The 23,182-nt window shown below is 40.8% G+C and overlaps 1 protein-coding gene across 3 annotated transcripts in view; it reads left to right on the top strand.

The window, feature by feature from the left end:
• Window positions 1-3,142: 3,142 nt before the first annotated feature.
• Window positions 3,143-23,182, top strand: part of KDM4A (lysine demethylase 4A) — a 29,421-nt gene continuing 9,381 nt past the window's right edge. The window contains exons 1-17 of one of the 3 annotated variants that reach the window (XM_054979706.1): window positions 3,143-3,304; window positions 4,367-4,523; window positions 5,938-6,113; window positions 7,242-7,356; window positions 8,319-8,512; window positions 9,340-9,389; window positions 10,869-10,972; window positions 13,051-13,188; window positions 14,083-14,327; window positions 15,004-15,194; window positions 15,890-16,248; window positions 16,746-16,866; window positions 17,433-17,611; window positions 19,492-19,690; window positions 20,753-20,829; window positions 22,453-22,508; window positions 22,870-22,978. In XM_054979706.1, the coding sequence (XP_054835681.1) occupies window positions 4,386-4,523; window positions 5,938-6,113; window positions 7,242-7,356; window positions 8,319-8,512; window positions 9,340-9,389; window positions 10,869-10,972; window positions 13,051-13,188; window positions 14,083-14,327; window positions 15,004-15,194; window positions 15,890-16,248; window positions 16,746-16,866; window positions 17,433-17,611; window positions 19,492-19,690; window positions 20,753-20,829; window positions 22,453-22,508; window positions 22,870-22,978 (2,451 nt within the window). In that variant the 5' untranslated portion in view covers window positions 3,143-3,304; window positions 4,367-4,385. Of the gene's footprint in view, window positions 3,352-4,366; window positions 4,524-5,937; window positions 6,114-7,241; window positions 7,357-8,318; window positions 8,513-9,339; window positions 9,390-10,868; window positions 10,973-13,050; window positions 13,189-14,082; window positions 14,328-15,003; window positions 15,195-15,889; window positions 16,249-16,745; window positions 16,867-17,432; window positions 17,612-19,491; window positions 19,691-20,752; window positions 20,830-22,452; window positions 22,509-22,869; window positions 22,979-23,182 lie in introns of all 3 variants that reach the window. The other 2 variants (XM_054979707.1, XM_054979708.1) reach the window with 2 other exon arrangements.

The raw sequence follows: 23,182 nt of genomic DNA, 5'->3' as shown, positions 1-23,182 counted from the left end.
CTAGTGGGGAGGGCACAGACCATGCTTGACTGGACAGGGAGGCTCCACCTAGCATCAACCATATGCCTGGCGGAACAGCTGTCTTACAGGCCCGGCGAAAAGACAATAAATCCTGCGGGCCCTGTTCTCATTAGACAGAGTGTTCCACCATGCTGGGGCCAGGACCAAGAAGACCCTGGCCCTGGTCAACGCCAGGCGGGGCCTCCCTGGGGCTAGGGACGTTCAGCAGATGTTTGCCGTTAGAGCGAAGAGTCCTCTGAGGCTCATATGGGGAGAGGCGGTCCCGCAGATATGCCGGTCCCTGTCCGCATAGGGCTTTATAGGTTAATACCAGAACCTTGAACCTGATTCGGTACTGTACTGGTAACCAGTGCAGCTGACACAATACTGGCGTTATGTGCTCACACCTTGATGTTCTGGTGATGACCCACGCTGCTGCATTCTGTACCAGCGGTAACCGCTGGATCAGGTTCAGGGGAAGCCCAGTGTAGAGTGACAGTAGTCAAGCCTAGAGGTGACCATTGCCTGGATCACTGTAGCCAAGTCGCGGGATGAAAGATAAGGGGTAAGCTGCCTGGTCTGTTGAAGATAGAAAAAAGAAGACCTGGCAACTGCAGTGACCTGGGCCTCCATAGTCAAGGAGGCCTCCAGAATCACCCCCAGGCTTCTAACTCTCAGGGCCAGTGTAAGTGCTGGGGAAAAACCCCAGAGCCCAGGGACAAGTTAACAATAGCCTCCAAGGAATCCTGTAACCCGTCGACACTGGCTTTCACCAGCCACGACCGAAACGGGTCCAGGGGGCAAGTGGTAGGCCTCACCGCCCACAGAATCCTGTCCATCTCTTCCCCGGAACGAGGGCTGAAATGATCAAATATTTAACTACTTTAAATCCAGTTATAATATTTATGGGTATGTAACGTTTTTTGGTGGGGGTGGGGTTTTTTGGTGGGGGGGTGGGGTTGAGTTGGTTTTGTAGTATAATAGCATAGTACCCGAGCTTCACAGATGTGATTGAATAAAGCGAAGCATGTTGATGCCTAAAACTGATGAAGAGAATTTTGAAATGTAACATTTATTGAAGAGATTTTTAAAAGGAAAAGACTGTAGTGCAATAAATAAAGTGAAAAATACGTACAACCTTTTTTTCTACTGAAGGACCTCTTTGTAGACCTCATTGGTGGTTTTTCCCCACTTTGGAGCCCCTACTTTGAAGAGAAGCTTGTGGGCTGGAAAGCCAGGAGGGTTGAGCCTGTTGAGGAGCTCCACAGGGTAGTGGACCGCATCATCCATTTGCACCACTGAGTCCACAGATCTGTATTTCATTTCAGCCCCTTCGAGGGAGTTGTGTTTTATTAATGATGGTGGCCTTGTTGTTCTTGGGGGTCAGACTGGCATGCCTGCACAGCCCATCCATGGACTACTCCCTGATAGTGGCGATATCAGGGTATATTGTGGCTGTTAGGTCTGCTAGGGTCGTCACTACTTTGGCCAGGCCTTCAGGGATGGTCACCTTTCCTTGGACTCGGGACTTGCTGGTACTTGGCCACTGCTGCTCAGTGCACCACAGAAGTACGATGTGCATATTTCTTTGCCACATCTCTAAGTTGCTTCCTCCTTTTGGGATCTTGCACAACATCTGCGGGGAGGCTTCTTGGGGGCAGTAAGAGATGATGGCTGCAAGAGGTGTGAGGTGGAGTTGGACTGAGGGAGGGATGGTTTGGTGGGTGCTTCAGCAGGTTCATGTGAGAGGTTCACATTGAAATGGCCCCTAGAAAGGTCATGCACCATCTCCCCATGAACATTTAAAAACTCAGCTGCCGTACTTTTATATAAAATCCCTATTCAGGAGGCTTGTACTGTCTTTCTTCAGCTGTCTGTAGTTTCCTTTGCCTGATCTTTACCTCAGAACATAGCTGACCCATCAGCCTCCCAGCCACACAGGAAAGCCAAGCCCCACAGGGAGATTGGCAGCCCTCTACTGGGAGGTGTATTTTTATCTCAGGACACATTCAGTGGCTCCCAATAACAAGTATATACTCTTTAGAACGTTGGAGAGATGACCAATCAAGGCTGCATATGCAAATGACCTCAGGGAAGAGTGGGGGGGGGAGCACCCTGCAACCCACACAAGGAAGCTGTATCCCTATGGGGAAAAACATTTTACCCCCTTAGGGGGCGAATTTCCCTTCTTAATGAGCCCCACCACCACCACCAAAGGTACTTCCTGCCCAAATTTCATGTTTCTAGGTCCAGGGGTTTATGAGTCCAGGGCGTTGATGAGTCAGTCAGGACACTTATCTTTATATATATAGAATACCCTGCTGTTTTAAATTGGTTTTTGTTTTCATATTTTAAAGAGATGGGGTTTTTTTTTATTGTTGATCTTCATTTATTTGTAAATTGCCTTCGCAACCAGTTGATGCATGAGAGACGGTAGGATATCAGTTTCTACAATCAATGAATAAATAGGTAAAAATACTGATTTATCGCGTGTCAGCTCTGCACTTCGGCCTCAGCGTTAACAAATGGCAGTTCTAATATGCATATCCCTTAAAATTATATCCCTTAAAATGCTCGTTATGTATTTGGTAATTTCCCCTGTGGCAGAGGGGATCCATAACATTGTTTTCTTTTAAGCGCCAAGGCAAATTAAAGTGATAAGCAAACATATTAATAAGGGAAATCCCCATCCAGTCGCCAGCCCACAAGGACCGCCCCTTCCCCTTTAGCACTTTGAGCCTCGCGACCGCATTTCCGTTCTTCTAAGCCACGACACAAATCTGCTTAGTAACAAAACTCGTTCCTCCAAATGATTGGTTATCCCTTGATCGGTCTGATTCATACGCTTCTTCCTACTGGCTGTGACCTGGCCTATGCTATGATTGCATGAAATTTGTAGGCAAAACAAAGCTGGGGATGAAACAGCGGAACAACACACGGGAAGTAGAAGAAGTCTGAGAGAACTCTTTTACGACTCCAGCGGAGAAATCTACAAATCGACATTCAAACAAAAGTATCATGACATCGTCGCGCGCAGCCCAAAATCGTGCCGGAACTACTTTCACAGCAGGATGTATTAATTCTCTACGCCGTCGCAGCGGCGACAACGCTAACAAAATCACGAAGACGTAAGAGATTGGCAGCGCTTATCGCCTATGAGAAGTCCAAACTGAAGCAGGAGCGTGTTGGGATTGGGTTGTAGCACGCTTACCACGTGACGTGGAGGAGGGGCAGAGTACGGTGTTGGCCTCAGGCTGATCGCCGCTGTTGGGCCTTGACAGAGGCGGCGGCTAGACGGACGTAGGTGAGTTGAAAAGGCTGAGATTCGGTTATGGAGGACGACGGGGGTCGGTGAGTGGAGGGGTCAGGTGGGCCGGTGTGCGCGGGGCCCCCTGAGGTGACTGGGGTCTGGAATGGCAAGTCAGTCTGAGCTATGAGAGCGCAAGAGTCTTCGTGGAGGCGGTGGATTTGGTAAGGAAGTGGGGCTGGCCTTCTTCCCCACACCCAGCCTGGCTGATCTTCTGTTCAGTAAACCAAACGGCTCCGTGTCCATACCAAAGACGAACCGTTCTCTATAACGAGGGAAGGTCAGCCTCTCGCTTTCCTTCCCTTGCAGTGCGAGAGAAATGCACTGATCCCCCCCCCCCAACACACAGGTAGACGTACCCCGAACAGGAAGAACGGTGGTGCTTGAGGACTGCCTGGTTGGGGACGGGGGAGCGGTGCTGAGACTTTCCCCTACTTCAGTGACAAAATGTCCGGCCCAGGTAGATTTCTTCAGTATGTCCAGTATGTGTTTTACACAACGGTATGAGTGCTCAGTCACTGAGGTATATTTCTGTACCTCATCCCCCAGACACTGTTATGCTGGACACGATAGATGCCTCATCCGAGGGCAAAGTAACTTTATGATAGGAGATGGAATTCAAACTCCAAATTAATTATGCCTTAATCCAACAACAGTAAAATCCCTTTGTCGCTGTGTTTCTGCACATCAAACAGCTTCTGTTTCCAGGTTCAGGAGTAATGGGGTGTTTACTGTACAGTGAAGTTAATGCTATAGTGCACCTAGTATTTATGCTTTTGCTAGGCAACTTTATGATGAAACAGTTTCTGTTCTCAAATGCAAGTTTGTGATGTGAGTTTTAAGTTTAGGAAGGTGCTCAATATTGTCTGGGGATGGTTAGGAGGGTCTCCAGACTTTTCATTTGTAAGGCACTTTGTCCTTTATTTCAGCAATTCCTTGGTTAGTGCTCATTGATTTTTATTTATGCTATCTTAGATGGTATTGAGCTTATGCATTATGAGAGGGTTTTGTCTGTGTGTCTGCTAGTGCACAATTTCTTCTGATTCTCATGTAATACAGAAGACTGTGAACAAGAACCATGGCTTCCGAGTTAGAGAATCTAAATCCAAGTGCCAGAATAATGACGTTCCATCCGACTGTGGAAGAGTTCAAAAACTTCAGCCGTTACATTGCATACATAGAATCCCAAGGAGCGCACAGAGCTGGACTGGCAAAGGTAAAAACCCCACAGTGTGATTTAGTGAGGGTAGATATCTCACAAGAAATAGCTCTAAATTGTTCTGTGAATGTTACTGAGTTTTAAAGTACTACCAGTACTGTAAAGTACAACTGCAGTATACTTGAGCTAGGATCACAACAAAATGCTAATGAACATTAGATTTTGTCTCGGAAATCTTATTAAATGATGCTTGTACATATAACTACATACCATCAGCAGTAAGAAAATAGTGGTTATTTTCATGATGCAGGGCTTAATAGTCATCACTGTTGGTAATCCCACAGTGCGATCCTAAACTGAGTTACTGCAGTCTAAACCCATTAATTTCAGTGGGTTTAGACTGGAGTAACTCCTCTTAGGATTGCACTGCCATAATTCTAAATTTACACTGTTTGAACTCATGCAATGAATGGGCAGTATTTAGAATAATACTATTTACTGATAATGTTGAAATGAAGCCTGAAAAATATTTTCCTGAAATTAGATGTGAGAGGATATTAACCATACATTTGTTGAAAAATACACCATGAGCTATGTTCCAAACAGGCTTTGATTTTTGAGGTGTTAGACACAATTTATAGTGATCATAATCCATTGAGAATCACTCTTGGCTGCAGGGAGGAATCACCTATGCTATCTGGTAAATTCAACAGTACAATCTTAACCAGAGTTACTCCACTCTAAGCCTATTGAAATCAATGGGCTTAGACTGGAATAACTCTGCTTATGACTGCTCTGAAACTGTTGCATGTGTTTTAGCTATACCTCTGGTTTTTGGATGGGGAGGAGTATTTTTCCTATAGTACCAGCATTTTCAGAAATGTTACTTCTCTGAACTGGAGTTACTGGAGAACTCCCAAGTAGTTGAAATTTAATGCTCAATACTGATCGTTCTTGTCCTGAACATAATTCTTACATTGTATATGATCGATCATGGTGCTTAAGAATACTCCTGCTAGTATATGCATGGGTTTACTAATTTATTATTTTAAAATTGTATACTCAGTTTTTTTGTTCATAAAATTTAGCTTTACTCAATTTTTCTGTTTATAAAAATTTTAGCTTTAAAGTCCAGCTATCAGAGGTACTGTGTACCCAGAAGTTGAATGTTATACAAACTTTAGTTACTTGGATTGCTTTTTCATCTCTTAAGTGCCCTGTTCTGTAACATTGGCAATAATTGCCGGTGTGATGAATTGTCAGGAGTATTTTATGATTTGGTATTGGCATCATAGCACCTCTGAAGAATTATAGTGCCTCTGTTACAATTAAATCTCACAATTTTAATGTGTACAGTTGTTATAAAATCATTTCATAAAATGGCTTTTGCCTATGTGTTGGTCCCAGGAAAACTTCTTAAAAGGTTTTATTTACTTTACACCTTTTCTTTATCTTATGTGTTTTGATTCAGGTTGTTCCTCCTAAGGATTGGAAACCACGTGCATGCTATGATGATATTGATGAGCTGATCATCCCTGCCCCCATTCAGCAAGTGGTCACTGGCCAGTCAGGCCTTTTCACACAGTATAACATCCAGAAGAAAGCCATGACAGTTCGGGAGTTCAGAAGGATAGCCAATAGTGATAAGTAAGACAGAATTTTAAGTTACAGCTCTGTGAGATGAATATTTTTACATAACATCTCTTTATTTCTCTTTGGTCTACTTTAAACAACAAGTTAGTGTTGAAGTGTGGCCATATCCTTTATACAGAGCAGTTTAAAGGTTGCATTTAAGTCCTTGAGTTATTTTATGTATCTTCCTAAAAGCCAGGATACAGAGTTATATACTCCGGCTGATAGGAGCAATCCAGAAGCCTAGCATATTTTTAATTATGAAGGGAATGCTAGTTAAGCAGGCCCTAATTTAAGATTAAACTAAATTAATGGCCTAAAACTCAGAGATTCTTATTTGAAGTTATGTATAGTTTTAGAAAGTAGTCAGTTTTTAAAGCTATACATAGTTTTTATTATGCTTTGTTTTATTTCTTAAAGTAATGGTCTATGAAATAGTATCTTTAAGCTTTCAGGTTTAAAATTAAGATTGGTATCCTTTTAGGACTTTAGGTAAAGTACTTTCTTGCAGTGTGAGCTCTAAATTTCTATTTGAAATCCCAGCTTCAGTTTTCTGCTACTTGTAATTGCGGAGAAACTGCTTTGTGCATGGACTGTCCTTTACTTCAACAGGAAGAGCAGATCTCTGTGCAAAAGAAATGGTCTTGGGGAGCTCTGGGCATTGGAACCTGCAGCTGTAGAAATAGGGAGGGATCATTTCTGTAGCTTCAGCTGACCTCTGAAACTATACTTCTACTTTATATGCTAAACAGTGAATAAACAGGACAAAATTATACACAACACTATTTCTAGACTGACCATAAGATTTTCATTCTCTAGATATGCAAATAAATTTGGGGCCGTAGAATTTGAGAACAACAACAACTGCACAGTGTACAACCATTTTTACCAAAAGAAATCACAGTTGAATCCTTGGCTTCTTAATTGCCTGTGATTGTGCTTAAACACCTTCAGTAGTAACTGCCTAGTTCTTTCCTGTGCCTTTCCTATGTCTCTAGTATATTTCTGTTCTAGTTTGCTGGAGTACACCATAGAATGGCTGATTAATAAAAACCTGTTATTCGTTAAGATGCCATAAAAGTATTTTTTGCATATTTTTAAAAGTTAGCTCAAAATTGCTATTAAAAAACCTCCTGGTCTTAGGTACTGCACACCTCGCTATACCGAGTTTGAAGACCTTGAACGCAAGTACTGGAAGAACCTCACGTTCAATCCTCCAATCTATGGTGCTGATGTTAACGGCACACTCTATGATAAGGTAAAACTAACTCTTACTAGCCCTCCCTGTTTGTGTGTTTTTTCTGCATTTTTGTGTATGTTCATTTTATATTTTGTTTAATAATTTAAAATATTTATATATTTTTGTTTTAAATACTTTTTAATGTCTCAAATATTTTAATGTTTTGTTTTAATGTTTATCATCTTGGTGTCTCTGAACTGGGTAGAAAGGCAGCATAGACATGTATTAAATAAATAAAGGGAGACCTATCAGTAATATCTTCCTTTATACTTGTGGGTGTTTAACTTGCTCTCAGCACTGATTGCAGTTGCACAGCCTAGATGATAAACTCTGCTGACAGCAAAGGGTATGAATGGAGTTCATAGCTTATTGATTATTTCCTGGAACATGTTTTCTGAGAACTGTCCAGCTCTATGTCTCTACCACTTATTATGTAGAACGAAGAGAGTTACTATATATCCTTCACTGGGACTTTCCTCTGCCACATACATTAGTGAAACAGTTTGCAGCTCTTAATAGAAAATTACTCATAAGAATATTGACAAAAAGCTGAGTAGACTTTGGATGTGATATTGATTTCTTTGACTATGTTAGAAAATGTAAAATAAATGTAATTGATTCTAATTTTCTTCTCTAGTGAGATAAGAAATCACGTTTGTGTGGTATGGCAAAGACTTGTAATAAAGTAATATGAGTAAATATAGCAAATTGATACCTTGCTTTGCTATGAGTGCAGCTCCATTCTTCTTTATAACATTAGAAGACTTCAGTCTAGTCTGTTGTGGGGGGCAGGGGAGATCTCTACTGCTACAATTGCAAGGAAGCAGCAATAATACACAACAAATAAAGATTGCTTCATTTTAAGAGGCATAGAAAAATGTATTTCTAGGCTTGCTATAGCAGAATATGGTGTGAGTGATTGCACTTGTCATGTTGTTTGGTTTGTAGTCTTATTAACTGGCCTCATATGATCCCTTTAGCATATAGATGAATGGAATATTGGCCACCTGAATACAATTTTGGATATAGTAGAGAATGAGAGTGGCATTACCATTGAGGGGGTGAATACTCCTTATCTCTATTTTGGTATGTGGAAAACCTCCTTTGCTTGGCACACTGAGGACATGGACCTGTACAGCATCAACTATCTGCACTTTGGGGAGCCCAAGTCATGGTAAGCTGGATTTATTTATTTCAAAGCATCCATGCTGCTTCTCTAGACAACCTGCTTGAGGTCGCTTAAAACTAGAGCATAAAAACAGCATAAAACATTGAGCAGCTTAAAATAAGGCTTACAAAACAGTTCTCAAGCTAGAGGCAGACTATAAAAACAGTGTTAAAAGATCCCTTAATTAAAAGCCCAGCCAAAATGACATGCTTTGGCTTAGGGCCTAAAAGAGAGTAAAGTGAGCATCAGGCAAGCCTGAAGAAAAAGAACATTCCACAGGTCACCATTGCTGCTGAAGGCAGGGTCACTGCAAGCAGGGTTGTGAGGAAAGTCTTATCTGGCAAGCTTAACAGTATGGGAGGAAGTGATCCTTCAAGTATCCTAGCTCTGAAGTCATTTAGGATCTGAAGGGTAAGAAACAGCTCTTTTCAAACAGATGATCAACTAGTGCAGATCTTTTAGCACCATGGTGATATGAACCCTGTAATGCCCTCTAATGATGTAGTGTATTATATTTGTGTTATCTATAAATAGATTATTCTTAACCTAATGTAATTCTTGCAAATAGTTTTACTTAAATTTTACTGCTATTTCTTTTGAGTTAGTTTATTATTGCCTTGTGGGTAAGTATACTTTTTAATTACCTTTTCAGGATGAGCATAATAGGCCTGTTTAGCAATTAAGGAAAAGAAGGAAGACTGCTTGCTTAAAAATCCTCCTTATTTGGATGTCTAAACTGTGTTTCTGTTGAACTTTCTCAACTAGGCTAATTCTGAAGCTTTTAAAAGGCTGTAATGCCCCTGTTACTTTTTCTTGTTTGTCTTTGCCTCCAGGTATTCTATTCCCCCAGAACATGGGAAACGGCTGGAACGTCTTGCCAAAGGTAATCATTCATTTCTGTTTCAATTACATGTAGACATCTGAAGATCAATGGAATCTATGTTCCATATAACACTTCTATGATGGTAGCTGTAATCCAGTATTGCAAACCTAATGGGGGAAGAATGGGAGCTTGTTGCAGGTGGGAAAAATCCTGTTAATTCCTTTCTTAATTATAGTAACTCGTGCTAGTCCTGCACAGTTCAGTAGATTGTTCAGTGAAGTAGAGAAACAAATTAGACAAGATTGCAAGAAGCTTCCGAAGTAACTCCTAGCTAAAATATTTAAAACTGGTGGGGCACTGTGGAGGGGCTGGTGACCTTGTATTTCTGTCCCTTCTACTTAATGGCTACATGAGCAAATGAGCTTTTGACAAAGTTCCTCATAATATTCTGAAGGGTAAACTGGAGGGCTGTGGACTGGACTCTATGATGGTTAGATGGATAGGGAACTGGCTGGATAACCGCATCCAAAGAGTAGTTTTCAGTAGCATCGCTTCTGATTGGAGGGAGGTGTCCAGTGGAGCACCACAGGGCTTGGTTCTGGGCCCAGTGCTTTCCACTATTTTTTGTTTTTACTTAGTCCCTTACATCCTGGATGAGGGTGTGAAAGGATTACTCATTAAATATGCAGATCACACCAAACTGGGAGGCGTAGCAAACACCCGTGAAGATAGAGAGAGAATTCAATGAGATATGAACACACTGGGAAAATGGGCGATTAAGATAAGATGCGGTTTAACGTTTATAAGTGTCGGGTTCTCTACCTGGGTAACAAAAATACAAAGCATGCATACTGGATGAGGGATACACTGTTGGATTGCAATCAGTGTGATGCAGCAGCCAAAAATGCAAATGCAGTCTTGGGGGTGTATTAATAAAAGCATAACATCCAAATCATAAGGTGTCATTGTCCCACTTATACTATGTTGGGCAAGCCTCACCTGAGTGTGGTTCAGGAGCCCTCATTTCAAAGAGGATGTGAACAAATTGGAATGGGTGCAGAGGAGAGCAACTAGGATGTTCAGGGCACTGGAGACCAAGCCCTACGAAGAAAGACTGAGGGACTCGGGAATGTTCATTTGGGAGAAGATGTTGAGGGGAGACACGATCGCTCTCTTGAGTATTTAAAAGACTGTCACTTAGGGGAGAGCTGTTCCTGTTGGCAACAAAGGATAGGAATCAAAACAGTGCATTTGAGAACTCGTGTGGTGTCAAGACAAGGGAGAAGAAAGGCATCTACCTCTAATGCCCTGATGGTAACAGGTCTCCTTGTTGCAGCCAGGTCTCCTTATTGTCTCAAGTGCTCTTTAATGTGGAAGCGCAATCAAAGGGCTGCAAAAAACAGCCCCTCTTTCTCTCTGTATCACAGCTACTTCAGAAAGATCTAAGAGTTTAGAACAACATATTCCACCCTTTTTCCTGCTGGGTGGTATATCTAGATGAAGCGAACATGTTGAATATCTTGTACATTTCATAAACAGGGTTTTTTCCTGGAAGTGCCCAGAGTTGTGAAGCTTTCCTCCGGCATAAGATGACCCTTATCTCCCCATCAATATTGAAGAAATATGGCATCCCATTTGATAAGGTGAGGAAGGAGCATTGGCATTAATATATCACTTTAAAATAAATCTTGGAAGCTTCTAAGAATCCTGCAGATGGCAAGAGTAGAATTTTTGAGAAGCAGATAAAATGATGCTGAAGGACAGAGGGTATATCTCAAATAGTTTCTACCTGACAAAGGAATTCAATTTTGATACACCTCTGATTACTGATTTCTGGTTCTAGTAAAGTACAAGGGAATTATGAGGCACATACCTGAATATTTGGGGAGTGAATGGTAGGAATAGATACATAGCTGTTGATTTGCACCCACATAATATAACAGCACGATTTGAGTCCAGTGACATCTTAGAGACCAACAAGATTTTCAGGGTATATGATTTTGAGAATCAAAGCTTCCTGTGACAGATTGCACTTAACAGCAGTTTTCCAAAGTGCAGGAAAAAAACAGAGCTGGGAAGGGAAGGGTTAACTATTCCCTACAATTATTATTATTTATGTAATTTATAGTCTGTCTTTCTCACTAAGACCCAAGGCAGAGAGCTTGAGTGACAGGTCAGTTAGAACCTGTCTGAAGGCAGCCTGTTTGTTTGTTTTTAAGTCGGGGAGTCTGACAAGAAAGTCAGACGGTTTCACCTTTAGAGTGAAGGGAGAAGACTCCTTTGCCTTTGTAGTATTACTGTCCTGAGGAAAAATTTCTGTCTATGAACTCTAAGTGTCAGCATAAGCTGAAGTACGCTTTACACAGAGACCAGGGAACTGGGAGTATGTTTTGGCAAGAGTGATCAGGTAGTGAGTTGAGACTCCCTTTCAAACCAAAAAGAAGAGGGTTTATATCTTCTGAGGAGAAGATTAATTCCGGCCCAGTTTTGAAGGGGGTTTGGCTCTGTGGAGAACCCCAGGTCTGTTGAGAAGGGAAAATGGTTTTAGACTACTGAAAAGATAGAAATATCCTCTAGTTTCAAGAAAAGAGCAAGTTAGGTGCACAAAGAAAGTGATTATCTCCAGAAACTGAACTGTTATAGGAAACTTCTTGAAGAAACATTGTTGCTGTACCTAAATTACTAAGTAAAACATGTCTCACTGTTAAGAACCAAGAATATATGAAAATAAGCTCCAAGGATACTATTTTACCTGTTACACAAAGTGTATTCTGTAATACCAACCAAATTTTACCTCTGCGTTTCCATCCCCTGACTACACTTTCTCAGTCCCTGCCTGTTAAATAAAGTTGTTTCTTTTGGAATGTTATACACTCTTTAGTGCTATTTCCAACAAAAATGAAGAGAGCTCCTGCTTTTCCCCATCAAGTTACTGGGCTTGTCTAAAAAGCCAAAATTATATCTGTCAGGGTGGGACAAAGAGACTTTCAAAACCACAAATATTAACATACTACTCAGGGCTGCTTAGTCAAAGCAGGGAAACTGAATTTGGGTGAAAAAATCTGCCTCACAGTGGGGAGAGTGAAGGGGAGGGGGTCCCACAGTGGGGAGAGTGAAGGGGAGGGGGTCCATCATACTCCCTTCTTCAGATACCCTGAAGATCTTGTTGGTCTCTAAGGTGCCACTGGACTCAAATCCTGGTGTTTTACTGCAGACCAATATGGCTACCTACATAAAACTACTTAATATAATTTGCTTTTTTCTTTTGCCATTTATGAAGTTTATAGATGAAAAGACAGCTCTGCAGCAAGTTATTATTCTGTTCATACATTGTTTAAACATTTGGTTACAAATGTTTGGGAAGTCAAAGAATATTTAATTGAAATTTATATTGTGCCTCATTTTGTTTTCCTGGCAAAATGGAAAGAAGCCAAATAAAGTTCAGATCACATAGGTTTTCAATCTGCTAGAAGCTGAACATTGCAAATGTTTGATTTAGGATAACTAATCAAAATATATGCATTATGTCCAGTACCAGTTGTCCACATTAGTTGATTGTGGGTTAGCTAGATGGCTTATACAAAATTTTGTTCTTGGGATACCATTTTTGGTTTCTTTGAATATCTGGCATGTCACCTTGCTATTTCCTCTTTCCAGGTATTGGTAATTATAAAATGAGTTTTAGAGCATATCCATCTATGTAGGCTTTCCTCTCTTTCAGGTCACCCAAGAGGCCGGTGAATTCATGATAACCTTTCCTTATGGATATCATGCTGGCTTCAATCATGGCTTCAACTGTGCTGAATCTACTAATTTTGCCACTCTCCGGTGGATTGAGTATGGAAAACAATCTATTCTAGTAGGTTCAGTTGCTAATTTCATATATGTGTCAGAGGAAAAAGGACATTTCTGCCTTAGTTCCAAGTTAGCAGTTTGATGTTACGGGGTGAATAGAGATCTGGAAGGCATTGTAATTTTTTTATAGGAAGTTTTTTTCTTGATAAGTATATGCTGTAAAGTTGGAATGGCCAGCTAGTGTGTCAGATTAAGGCATGCATTTTAAAAAATGAGCAGTGAGGTTGTTGTGAGGAAAAGAAATCTTCAGTAAAGAGTTCCGTTTTCTTTTTGAGCTGGATTCCAGGATAGTTACTCGTGGACTTGCCTGGGTGTTGATACAGAAAATGCTTGCCAAAAATAACTTGTTAGGCAATATTGGAGATATATTTTTACAGCATTGTCTTCCAGGTGGATAAAAATCTTATTATTTAAATGGCATGAAGTTGAGTCTAGAGGGTTTTTTTATGCCAATGGAAGGAGTTGGGTGGGATTTTTGTTTTCCCCTATCATGCAAGTGATGTCTATTTCACATATGCACACTGTTCTGAGCGTTCCCTGTTCAAAGGAGAACAGTTTTGGTGGGCAAACAATTTTGGTGGGCTCAGTTGGCTAAGGGGGTAAGTTTTGTTCTGGTTTTGGTGGTGCCTTCCATTCATGGAAAACTATTTTTGTGTCCAAGCCAAGATTTGTAAAATGACAGTAAGTTGATGAAGATTGGGATCGTCTCCAGATCCTCCTCTTCGTTTGTATTTTAAATTAGAAAGCTCCAGCTAGAATCATTTTATCATTGTATAAACTGAGATCCTTGAACATTTTGTTCTGCTTCGGGGTAGAGGAACTTAAGTTCAGAAGACTTAAAGCAACCTTGAACTGAAATAAAACCATGTGGTTTCAATTTGTTTGTTGTTCCATGCAGTGTTCATGCCGAAAGGACATGGTCAAAATTTCCATGGATGTTTTTGTGAGGAAGTATCAGCCAGATCGCTACAAGCTCTGGAAGGCAGGGAAAGATGTGACCATCATTGACCATACTCTTCCGACACCAGAGGCAGCTGAATTCTTCAAAGGAGAGCTCCTCCAGAAAGTTGGGAAGCAGTGTTCTGAGGAAACTGAACCAGAAGAAGAATGTAAAGCAGATATAGACACAGATGAGAAGAGGAAGTATGTCTAAATGGCTTTTATCCGTAAGAACCCCCGTAGAAACTGGATGCTACCAGTTAATAAATATTCTTCTCTTTATAAGGATAAGATTATTTGATGTAAGTCCACAATAGCTGACTTTGGACATAGCCATCAATCAATAGTAATCTGAAATAACCAGCTTTCAGAAGGGTGGATCAGTTTTTAGATGAAAACAGGAAGCGTTAGCAGGAGTGGAGGAGATCAATTAATGCAACTTAGCTGGTTTGCTGTCTTTGAATATTTGCATTTTAAAGCAAATTATGAATTACTTTAATTAGTAAATCTCTTACTAGTTTAGTCTTCTGATCCACGGTAAGGTTGCATCCATCACGAGCACCTTGTATTCAGGATGCTATACAGTAAGCATATGTATCTCTTTAAATATGCAATACTTGCATTTGAGAGCTGGGAATGCTACAAAACCTAGTTCAGGCAGTAATGTCAACTAAAAATCAGTGGGTTATCCTTTGGTGAGGAGAGTGAATGGAGTGAAGCCTCTGACAATTCTTTCTTCAGGGATGTTGTTTGTCTCCATAGTGATATGTGCATCATGTTTTGGATTCTGGACTCATGACTGAATGAGTCTTTACAGATAACTGCCTGAGCTGTTGGCTTGTTCTTTGTTTGTGTTTCATTTATAAGATTTTTCTTGCAGTGTGCCCAAGCACCGCATTGGAACCAAGCGTCACCGTGTTTGCTTGGAGGTGCCTCACGAAGTGAGCCAAAGTGAAGCCTTCCCTAAGGAAGAATTGGTTCCAGTGCAATTTGAGATGGAAGTGGCAGAGCCTCCTGTTGGACCTGCTAGAGAGCCTGTGCAGCAAGGTGACCAAGGACTGGCACCTTCAGGTAACTTTATTTCTTCAGGGTTCTATTCTATTACATCTCACTGTAGGCCATGTCACTGGAACTGTTTTTCATACTGTTTTTCAGGTATCTTATTCCAGTGACAGCCTGAACTGGGTTTAATGGTGGTAGGATTATTTTACCATTAAAAGGAGAATCAAACAAATTAATGTAATAGTTAAACTGGAGTTTAAAAGTACATTCAAGGAACCTGCAGAGAATTCAGGTGGATTCTTTGTAGTGTTGATACCATAATTTGTTTTTTCTAAATTGAAAATAATGTACTTTTTCAGCTTTGCTTGGAAGGGGCCTAATGTCAAAATAGCCTATCTGACACATTGAGTGCTTGGAATTTTAGGGTTCTATACAAGACATTTTGTTATCCATATTAAAGAAATTGATAGAACTGTGTGTTTTGTTTACTATATCAGTTGAGTTTTAATAAAGATGATGAAATGTAGTGTTTGGCCTCTGCATGCTTGCTTACATTGTATTACAAAGCGTGAGCATGAGGGCAGGGTTATAATTGCTTACTAAAGCCTAATTTGCAGGCAACTTGGCAGTTAAAGTTACTAGTCTTGACTCTGTTCAGTTGCTTCACTGGGAGTCGCCAGTTGGATTTTGGTTTTTCCTATAGTTTATATTCTTTGGATAATAGCTATTTCTAACGTATGCTTTAAACATTGTGTTTGATTCAGAATATGCAGATTTCTCAGAAGTAAAGTTTGAAGAACTAAAAAATGTGAAATTAGATGAAGAGGAAGAGGAGCCTGAAGCAGCTGTTTTGGATCTTTCTGTTCCCCATTCCATGACTTCCACCTTGTCCCAGTCTGCTCTGAAGCGGAGTCCAGTCTCCAGTCTTCATTCTGGCTCTCCATTGTGTTCTGGTTCTTCAGATTCCGAACCCATTGACCTCCCCAGGCAGGCTTTTGAGCAAGCTGAGGTGCTGACTGTACACAGCTATGCTAAAGAAGAAGCAAATGTCATGGACAATGGGCAGCCCTCTGGGAAGAAAGTCAGTGCTACAGCAAGCATGAATGAACAAGAACTTGCAAAAGTATGAGAGAAGGGGAGGTGGGGAGTGCGCATGCAAATGTTTTGTTACAGCATGTGATTGAGCTGGAGTGGGCAGACTTTAACTATCAGTAGCATCAAAATAGTATGAATCGTGGGCTAGGCAGTTGCCTTAAAATAGGTCTTATGTAATATACTGTTAGGCTGTTCCCTGGAGTAGCTAGCGCAAGCATAAGTTAAATGTTAAATTGGTGTTCATTTTATAGAAGATCATGGTTTTCAGCCTTTGAGTACCAAGGTGATAATGGTCTATATGTTTACGCCTCTCTCAGATTTTTAGAACCTTTTTACAGAAGTTTTGTGTGCCATGTCAAAACCACCAAGCTACTTTCAGTTTCAGGCCCTGTGCAGTATGTTTTGAAGGGCAGAGACATATCCAGAAGGTGGTTTTTAGATAAAACCAAGTCTGTTTTTGCTAAACTTATAAATGCTATACTAGACCTGCTCTCTATAATGTCATGGTTGTTTTATCTTGTTTAGATGGCAAAGGAGTACATAAGATCAGTGAAAGATCGTAAGAAGTCAAAAGGGCGTCGGCAGCCTTTGAGCAAACTCCCACGTCATCACCCACTGTTGGTGAAAGATGGCCTCAGTGATGATGGTGAGTTCTGTCCTTCTTACATCACTAAAGAGGTCTATTGTGCCTGGCAGCAGTAAAAATCCCATTCAGTAATTAAAATGTACTGTTGTCTTTTGGGACCTTCTTAGATTCTCTCCCCCTTTGTTATGCTGGAGCACAAAAAGCCCTCCATATTAGTATTCTCTGAAAGATAATGTCTTACTTTACCCTCTTAGCCCTCACTTAGTTAAACTCTAGTTATTTGGGGGGTGAATTTTCAGCCCTTGGCCAGAACTTCCTCTAGGACTCTGATTCTTAAAACAAAGGCAAAAGAAAACCTTTTGGTATCTCTTTAATGTTATTGGAGCCCACAACACGGCCAAGATGTTATTGGAGCCCACAACATGGCCAAGAATCATGTTCATAAACTTACCAGGTGATGTGAGTTGAACATAATTTCGACAAGTGGTACCAGTTTATATTGTTTATGTAGTTAGTCAAATTAAGGCCTTTCCCAGTAATGTAGATGTGTTGTTCCCTATACTACTTGGCACCGAGAGGTGAATTTTTGTCTGTGTATTGACTTACATTGGTGTTTCTTACTGCAGAATTGTCAGAGCAGCTGGCACCAGAAGAAGAAATGGAAGAAACAGAACCATGGGCAAAGCCTCTCAGTCAGTTATGGCAAAATCGCCCTCCAAACTTTGAGGCAGAAAAGGAGTATAATATGGCTATGGCTCAGCAGCCCCCCTATTGTGCAGTCTGCATGCTATTCCAGACCTACCAGGTGAGCAAATTAAATCCTCTTTACAGGCCTGTGCAGTGCACCAGGGAAATGTTGTCAGTGAAACACCAAGGTGCTGCAGCTGCTAGTAGTACTGGGTTTTTAATGGCTGGGGTTTTGAAATAAATGTAAATATTTTTATGACTTTATCTTGTTTTATTTTGTGAGTTGCATAACAAAATAAATATGTAGTGCTACTTTTGTGCCATTCCCAGTAGCTAAATAGTCCTAACGGGCAACATTTCTTCCTTGTAAGAACAATTTTTGTCTTAGGCTCTGAGGTGCTATAATGGATTTTGTAAACTGGCTGCACGTTACAGAGTTTAACCGTTGAACAACTTAATGTTAAATGGTTGTTGGGGGTTTTCCGGGCTGTATTGCCGTGGTCTTGGCATTGTAGTTCCTGACGTTTCGCCAGCAGCTGTGGCTGGCATCTTCAGAGGTGTAGCACCAAAAGACTTTTGGTGTCTTTTGGTAGTCTTTTGGTGCTACACCTCTGAAGATGCCAGCCACAGCTGCTGGCGAAACGTCAGGAACTACAATGCCAAGACCACGGCAATACAGCCCGGAAAACCCCCAACAACCATCGTTCTCCGGCCATGAAAGCCTTCGACAATTAATGTTAAATATTTGTATGAATGTGTGCACATGATTATTCATTCAGTTACTTTCTCATATGGCATGCACATAGCTCATAAAAATACGAGTAAATGCTTACACATGCATATTTGCTCTCATGCACACTTGTATTTCTGTCTTACTTGTGCAAGAAGCATGTGCTACATATACAGCAGTTAGAACAACATTTATAGTATGTGGTATATTTTTAAAGCAAACAAGCAGTGCTTGGATGCTATGATCCTGTGACTTTTGGTAGAGTTGAGGCATAATTGGGAAAAGGCACGTGTGTACCAACATCATGAGGTTCCTTTTTAATACCATTTTAATGTATTCTTATTACCACTTGTAAATTTTCTCTACACTGGGTTTGAGATACATCTGATACTAAATTTGCATGTATTATTATTAATATCATATTGGTTCTGCTGTTAAAACCCTAGTTGCTTTTGTGTATAACATTGCATTGGTTCTGTGGCTAATTTTGTTCTTTATTGTTAATTACTCCCTTCTCACTATTTTGTAGAGAGACTTGGGTTCAAATACCCGTGTAACCATGAAACACACTCTTGGGCTAATCTTCCTCAGAGGATTGTTGTGATGGAAAATGCAGGGAGGGAGGGAGGACCATGTACACTGCCCTGAGCTGCTTAGAGGAATGATGAGATAAAAATGTACACAATACATAAATTGCTTGTAAAACCACTTTTTAGCTGTGAGAGCGCTTTACTCAGCAGGTCTCACGCTACTATGTTCAGCCTAAGTTTTGAACTGTCTGCTGCTTCAACTAGAAACCCAACCACCAGACTGATGTGGGCGATGATGTAGTCCTTGAAGGGCAAGGCAGTAAAACAAAGTAGAGTCGAGAGACTCGGGAGTTGCAGAATGGTGGATGAAAGTACAGCCTGAATTATCCTGTTCTACCATGACACAACAATTTGTTTAAAACAACAAACTAACATTCTCTACCTTGCCATGAGAACAAGTTGGCTTGCTCTGTCTCTCGTGTTTTAATAGTTTGGTGATAATACCCATTGTCACCTTCTGCATTGGAGACAGAACTCAGTGTGGCTTGCTTTTGATTTGTCAATCATTTTGTCATTAACTGTGTTCCTTGTATTGCAACTTTTGTGCTTTGATGATGGCAGGGACCAAGAGGATTCTATATTGTTAGGCAACATGGATGAGCACATGTTCTTTCATGACAGCTACACTAATTGTAGATTGTCTGGTCTTCTGTAAACCTTATCTTTTCTCCCTGGCAGGCAGATTGTGGAGGCCAGAGCTCTCAGGCAGCTCTAGATGCTGCTGATGGAAAGATGAGAACAAAACCCCTGATTCCTGAGATGTGCTTTACTACCACTGGCTGCAGCACAGATGTCAGTCTTTCCACACCTTATTTAGAGGAAGATGGCACCAGCCTTCTGATAACCTGCAAGCGTTGTCGGGTCCGCGTGCATGCTAGTGAGTGCTGCATGTCCTAAACCTGGATGATTTGATACTACCTTCTGCCCTCTATTAGCTCATGTTAATAGAGGGAAGACAGGGTGTTGCTGCTGTCATTGTGGCTTGTTCTGCAAGGAGGGGAAGAACATGGGGAGAGGTTAGAGAGTTGCATTCTGGAAACTGCTGTCAGAACTATTAAACAATTCCAGTTGTACAGTTGAAAGCTAACTGGAAAATTAATAGAAAATCTTTAATCGGCTTACACAAAATAGAGCAATTAAGACGCACCAAATTTAGAACAAATGCAAAAACGTACTTTTTACTCAATACATAGATGAACAGTCACTGGAAAACTTAATGGCCAGCAATATACGTATTTAGAAAAGAGCAAGATAGATGATGAATAATAGGAATATCAACAACTGTTAGGATGGCCACAGTTAAGTTTCCTATGCAGTGTATAGGGTGTTCGTGATACTTAGAACAACTGAAGATGCCGAGTGAGAGGTTTGAATGGGTACTGTAATAGTTACTTGTGCTATTAATGTTCTGGATTATTTAAGGGAGATAAAAACAAGGCGGGGCCAATTATGCAAGAAAATTAAAAATTACTACTCCTACATGTTTTGCCAAACAGGCCTGGTTGGCAAAACACATATGGACTTCAGGAATTTTTAAACTTGATTAATTATTTTTTTCCTTTCATGCACAATTGGCCTAACTTTGTTTTTATATCTCTCTGTGATAGGTGCAGCTTTTTATTTTCTCTCTGGATTATCTAAATCTGGTAGTAAATTTATCAGATTGAGCATTAACTTATGTGTGGAGTAAAGCTGAAGCACTGTAAATTAGTGTTTCATTTTGGTGCTAAAGTTGTATGTGATAAGTAATAGTATGATTTGAGTGGGGGGAATGGAGTAGCAAGTGTTACACTGTAGCTCTCTCTCTCTCTCGCACGCGCGCTCTTTTTCTGATCTAAATGACAGTCTTTTGAGGGGAGCAGAATTTTAAAGACTGACATTTGTTGTTACTAGATTTAAAAACTGTTGCTTAGCCTGCTGAAGTTCTGTTCATTTTTAGGTTGTTATGGAGTAGCACCTGAGAAGGCATCTGAGGACTGGAAATGTTCCCGATGTAAAGCTAATGCTTTAGAGGAGGTAAGAATGCCTTCCATGCCATAACATTAACTGAAACTTCCTTATGCTATTTCCTCCCCCCCCCCCCATCAGAGATGCCATTTGCCTGGTTCAGGTGGGCATTCTCCCGCCACTGGATCATCACACCTGCCCTTGCTTTCTGGCTTGCGATGCATGTGTGTGCAGATGTCATGTGATGTGTCAACGTTACATCTGGGTGAAAACCTGGGCATGACATTAGCTGACTGGAAACTCAATGGTAAATACTCTGATATCATATCTTCCCCTTACTCTGCCTCCAAAGTTCTCAAGAGCGCCAGTCTCAGTAGCCTCTCTTCCATCCCTTGTAATACAGCCAGAGCCTGCTTGGTTGTATTGTTCACATCCATGTGAAGGCTTTTGGAGTGTTGACTGGGGATGGAGGTGTACACGTGAAAATCTTTCATTGGAATGTGGACAGAAGTTCAAAGAACCCTGTAAACTAGTTTCTGTCAAGAAATTGGTTTCTGAAGTTGTCTTCAAGGGCACAAGGTAGTTAAGTCATTTTTGCATATGAAATGTTTTCATAGGTATATTTGTGATAATCCTTCTGAAAGCTAGCCATGGATGTAGAACATCACACAAGAGATGACTCAGTAAACTTTGTCTGAGTCTGAACATTATAGATGGTAGCTCTCCTTCAGGCTGTAGCGGGTTGCTCCAGAAAATGCTTCCTAAGTGGGGGCCTCACCCTCCCCAATCCATATTTTTAAATATAATTTCAATTAAATGAAGCACAGGGGGTGGAATGCTTCATTTTTTCTAAACAAGAAAGTATTTGAGTAACAGTATAGAAATGTGAAAGATGACAAGAGTAGAAAGAGTGTGAACAGGGCAGAGGAGGACAAAGAAAAGAAGGAATCTTGAAAAGGGATAAGGTAATGGGTCAGGAAGTGGGCTTCAAGAAGCACGTTGGTAGGTACTAAGTTGGGGATTGCTTTTCTGGTTTTCTTTGTTCAAATGGATGTGTATGGCTTTCATTCAGTGCCGCTGTCTGACTTGCAGTTTTAAGGTTGGTATCTGCTGATTTAGAAAGTAATGTCTTACATAGTGTGCTGTTAAGGAAATATGATGGGGGGGGGGGTGTTGTCTGCCTTCACTTGTTTGACATTGCTGACTTGTATCAGGTCTGTATAAGAAATTGATCTACAAGAGGCACTCCTGTGCAGTTTTAGTGAACTAGTAGCTTATTGAATAGTATGCTATGAACTTATTATCCTCCTGAACCAAAAAGAGTGCCTGCATCACCTCCATCTCCAATTTCTATTGTAGAGGAAGGTTTCTTTAGTTTTTCCATAATTAGAGCTCTTTTAAATACATTCTACTCAGCATGAGCTAGTCATTAAGACCTCTATCCCTGCAAGTTACTATAAGACTGGCTAGACTTCTCTTCTGTAGTCTACTAAGGTGGAACTCTCTCTTCTTTTCCATGCAGACAAAAGCAGCTTAACACACTAGGTGGTGATTAGCTTTTAACAGCCTACAGCACAGAACAGTTGTCTGTTCAGGGGAACAGAGGAAGGTTCTGACACAATTGGGAAGGTGGGATTCTGAGAAAAGTGTGCTAAATGTGACTCTGATAATGGGGCTTTCTTCTTTTGGCAGGATTGTTGTCTGTGCTCACTTCGAGGAGGTGCACTTCAAAAAGCCAATGATAACAAGTGAGTCTCCAGGGATAGTCAAATGAGGAAGGTTTTTTTCTTCTAAATTGCTATTTCAACCAGCAGTTTTGTAATGGGATGCAACCAGCAAGTTCATTGTAGATGCAAAATCTAAGGCGTATCCAATAGCTGCTGTCTACTTGGAGCCATATCTTCCTGATGCAATGGCTTCTTGATCTATGTGCTCTTTTGTAGTGCTGGACTACTTGGGAGGCAGTTTATATAGACACATGGTTCTTTGTGTTTTATACTCGCAATGGCTGCTGACTGAGATACTTCAAGAGTACCAAATTAGCTTTGTTTTTCTGCAGCCCATTTTTTCATTAGTGGGTGCTGATATCTAGTCGTCTAATTTTTTCAGGTGGGTCCATGTTATGTGTGCCGTGGCAGTTCTGGAGGCCAAGTTTGTGAACATTGCAGATCGCAGTCCAGTAGATGTCAGCAAAATACCTCTGCAGCGCTTCCGGCTGGTAAGGAAGCAACTATTTCTGTGTCTCTGACCTGGAAGAATGCACACAACACCAGCTTTTATTAATTTTTTGCATCATTTACTCTGAGAAAGCAAATAGATCAAAGCTACATAGATCAGATGTCGTATGCTAATAGATAATGGAGGACAGAATTAAATCATAATACTTTGTGTTTTTAGATGTTTGAAGCTCTTCTGATTAATC

The sequence above is a fragment of the Eublepharis macularius genome, chromosome 5, assembly GCF_028583425.1.
Source record: "Eublepharis macularius isolate TG4126 chromosome 5, MPM_Emac_v1.0, whole genome shotgun sequence".
In the NCBI taxonomy this organism is placed as follows: domain Eukaryota; kingdom Metazoa; phylum Chordata; class Lepidosauria; order Squamata; family Eublepharidae; genus Eublepharis; species Eublepharis macularius.
The sequence above is the reverse complement of the archived record's forward strand: the minus strand, read 5'-3'. Positions and strand labels throughout refer to the sequence as shown.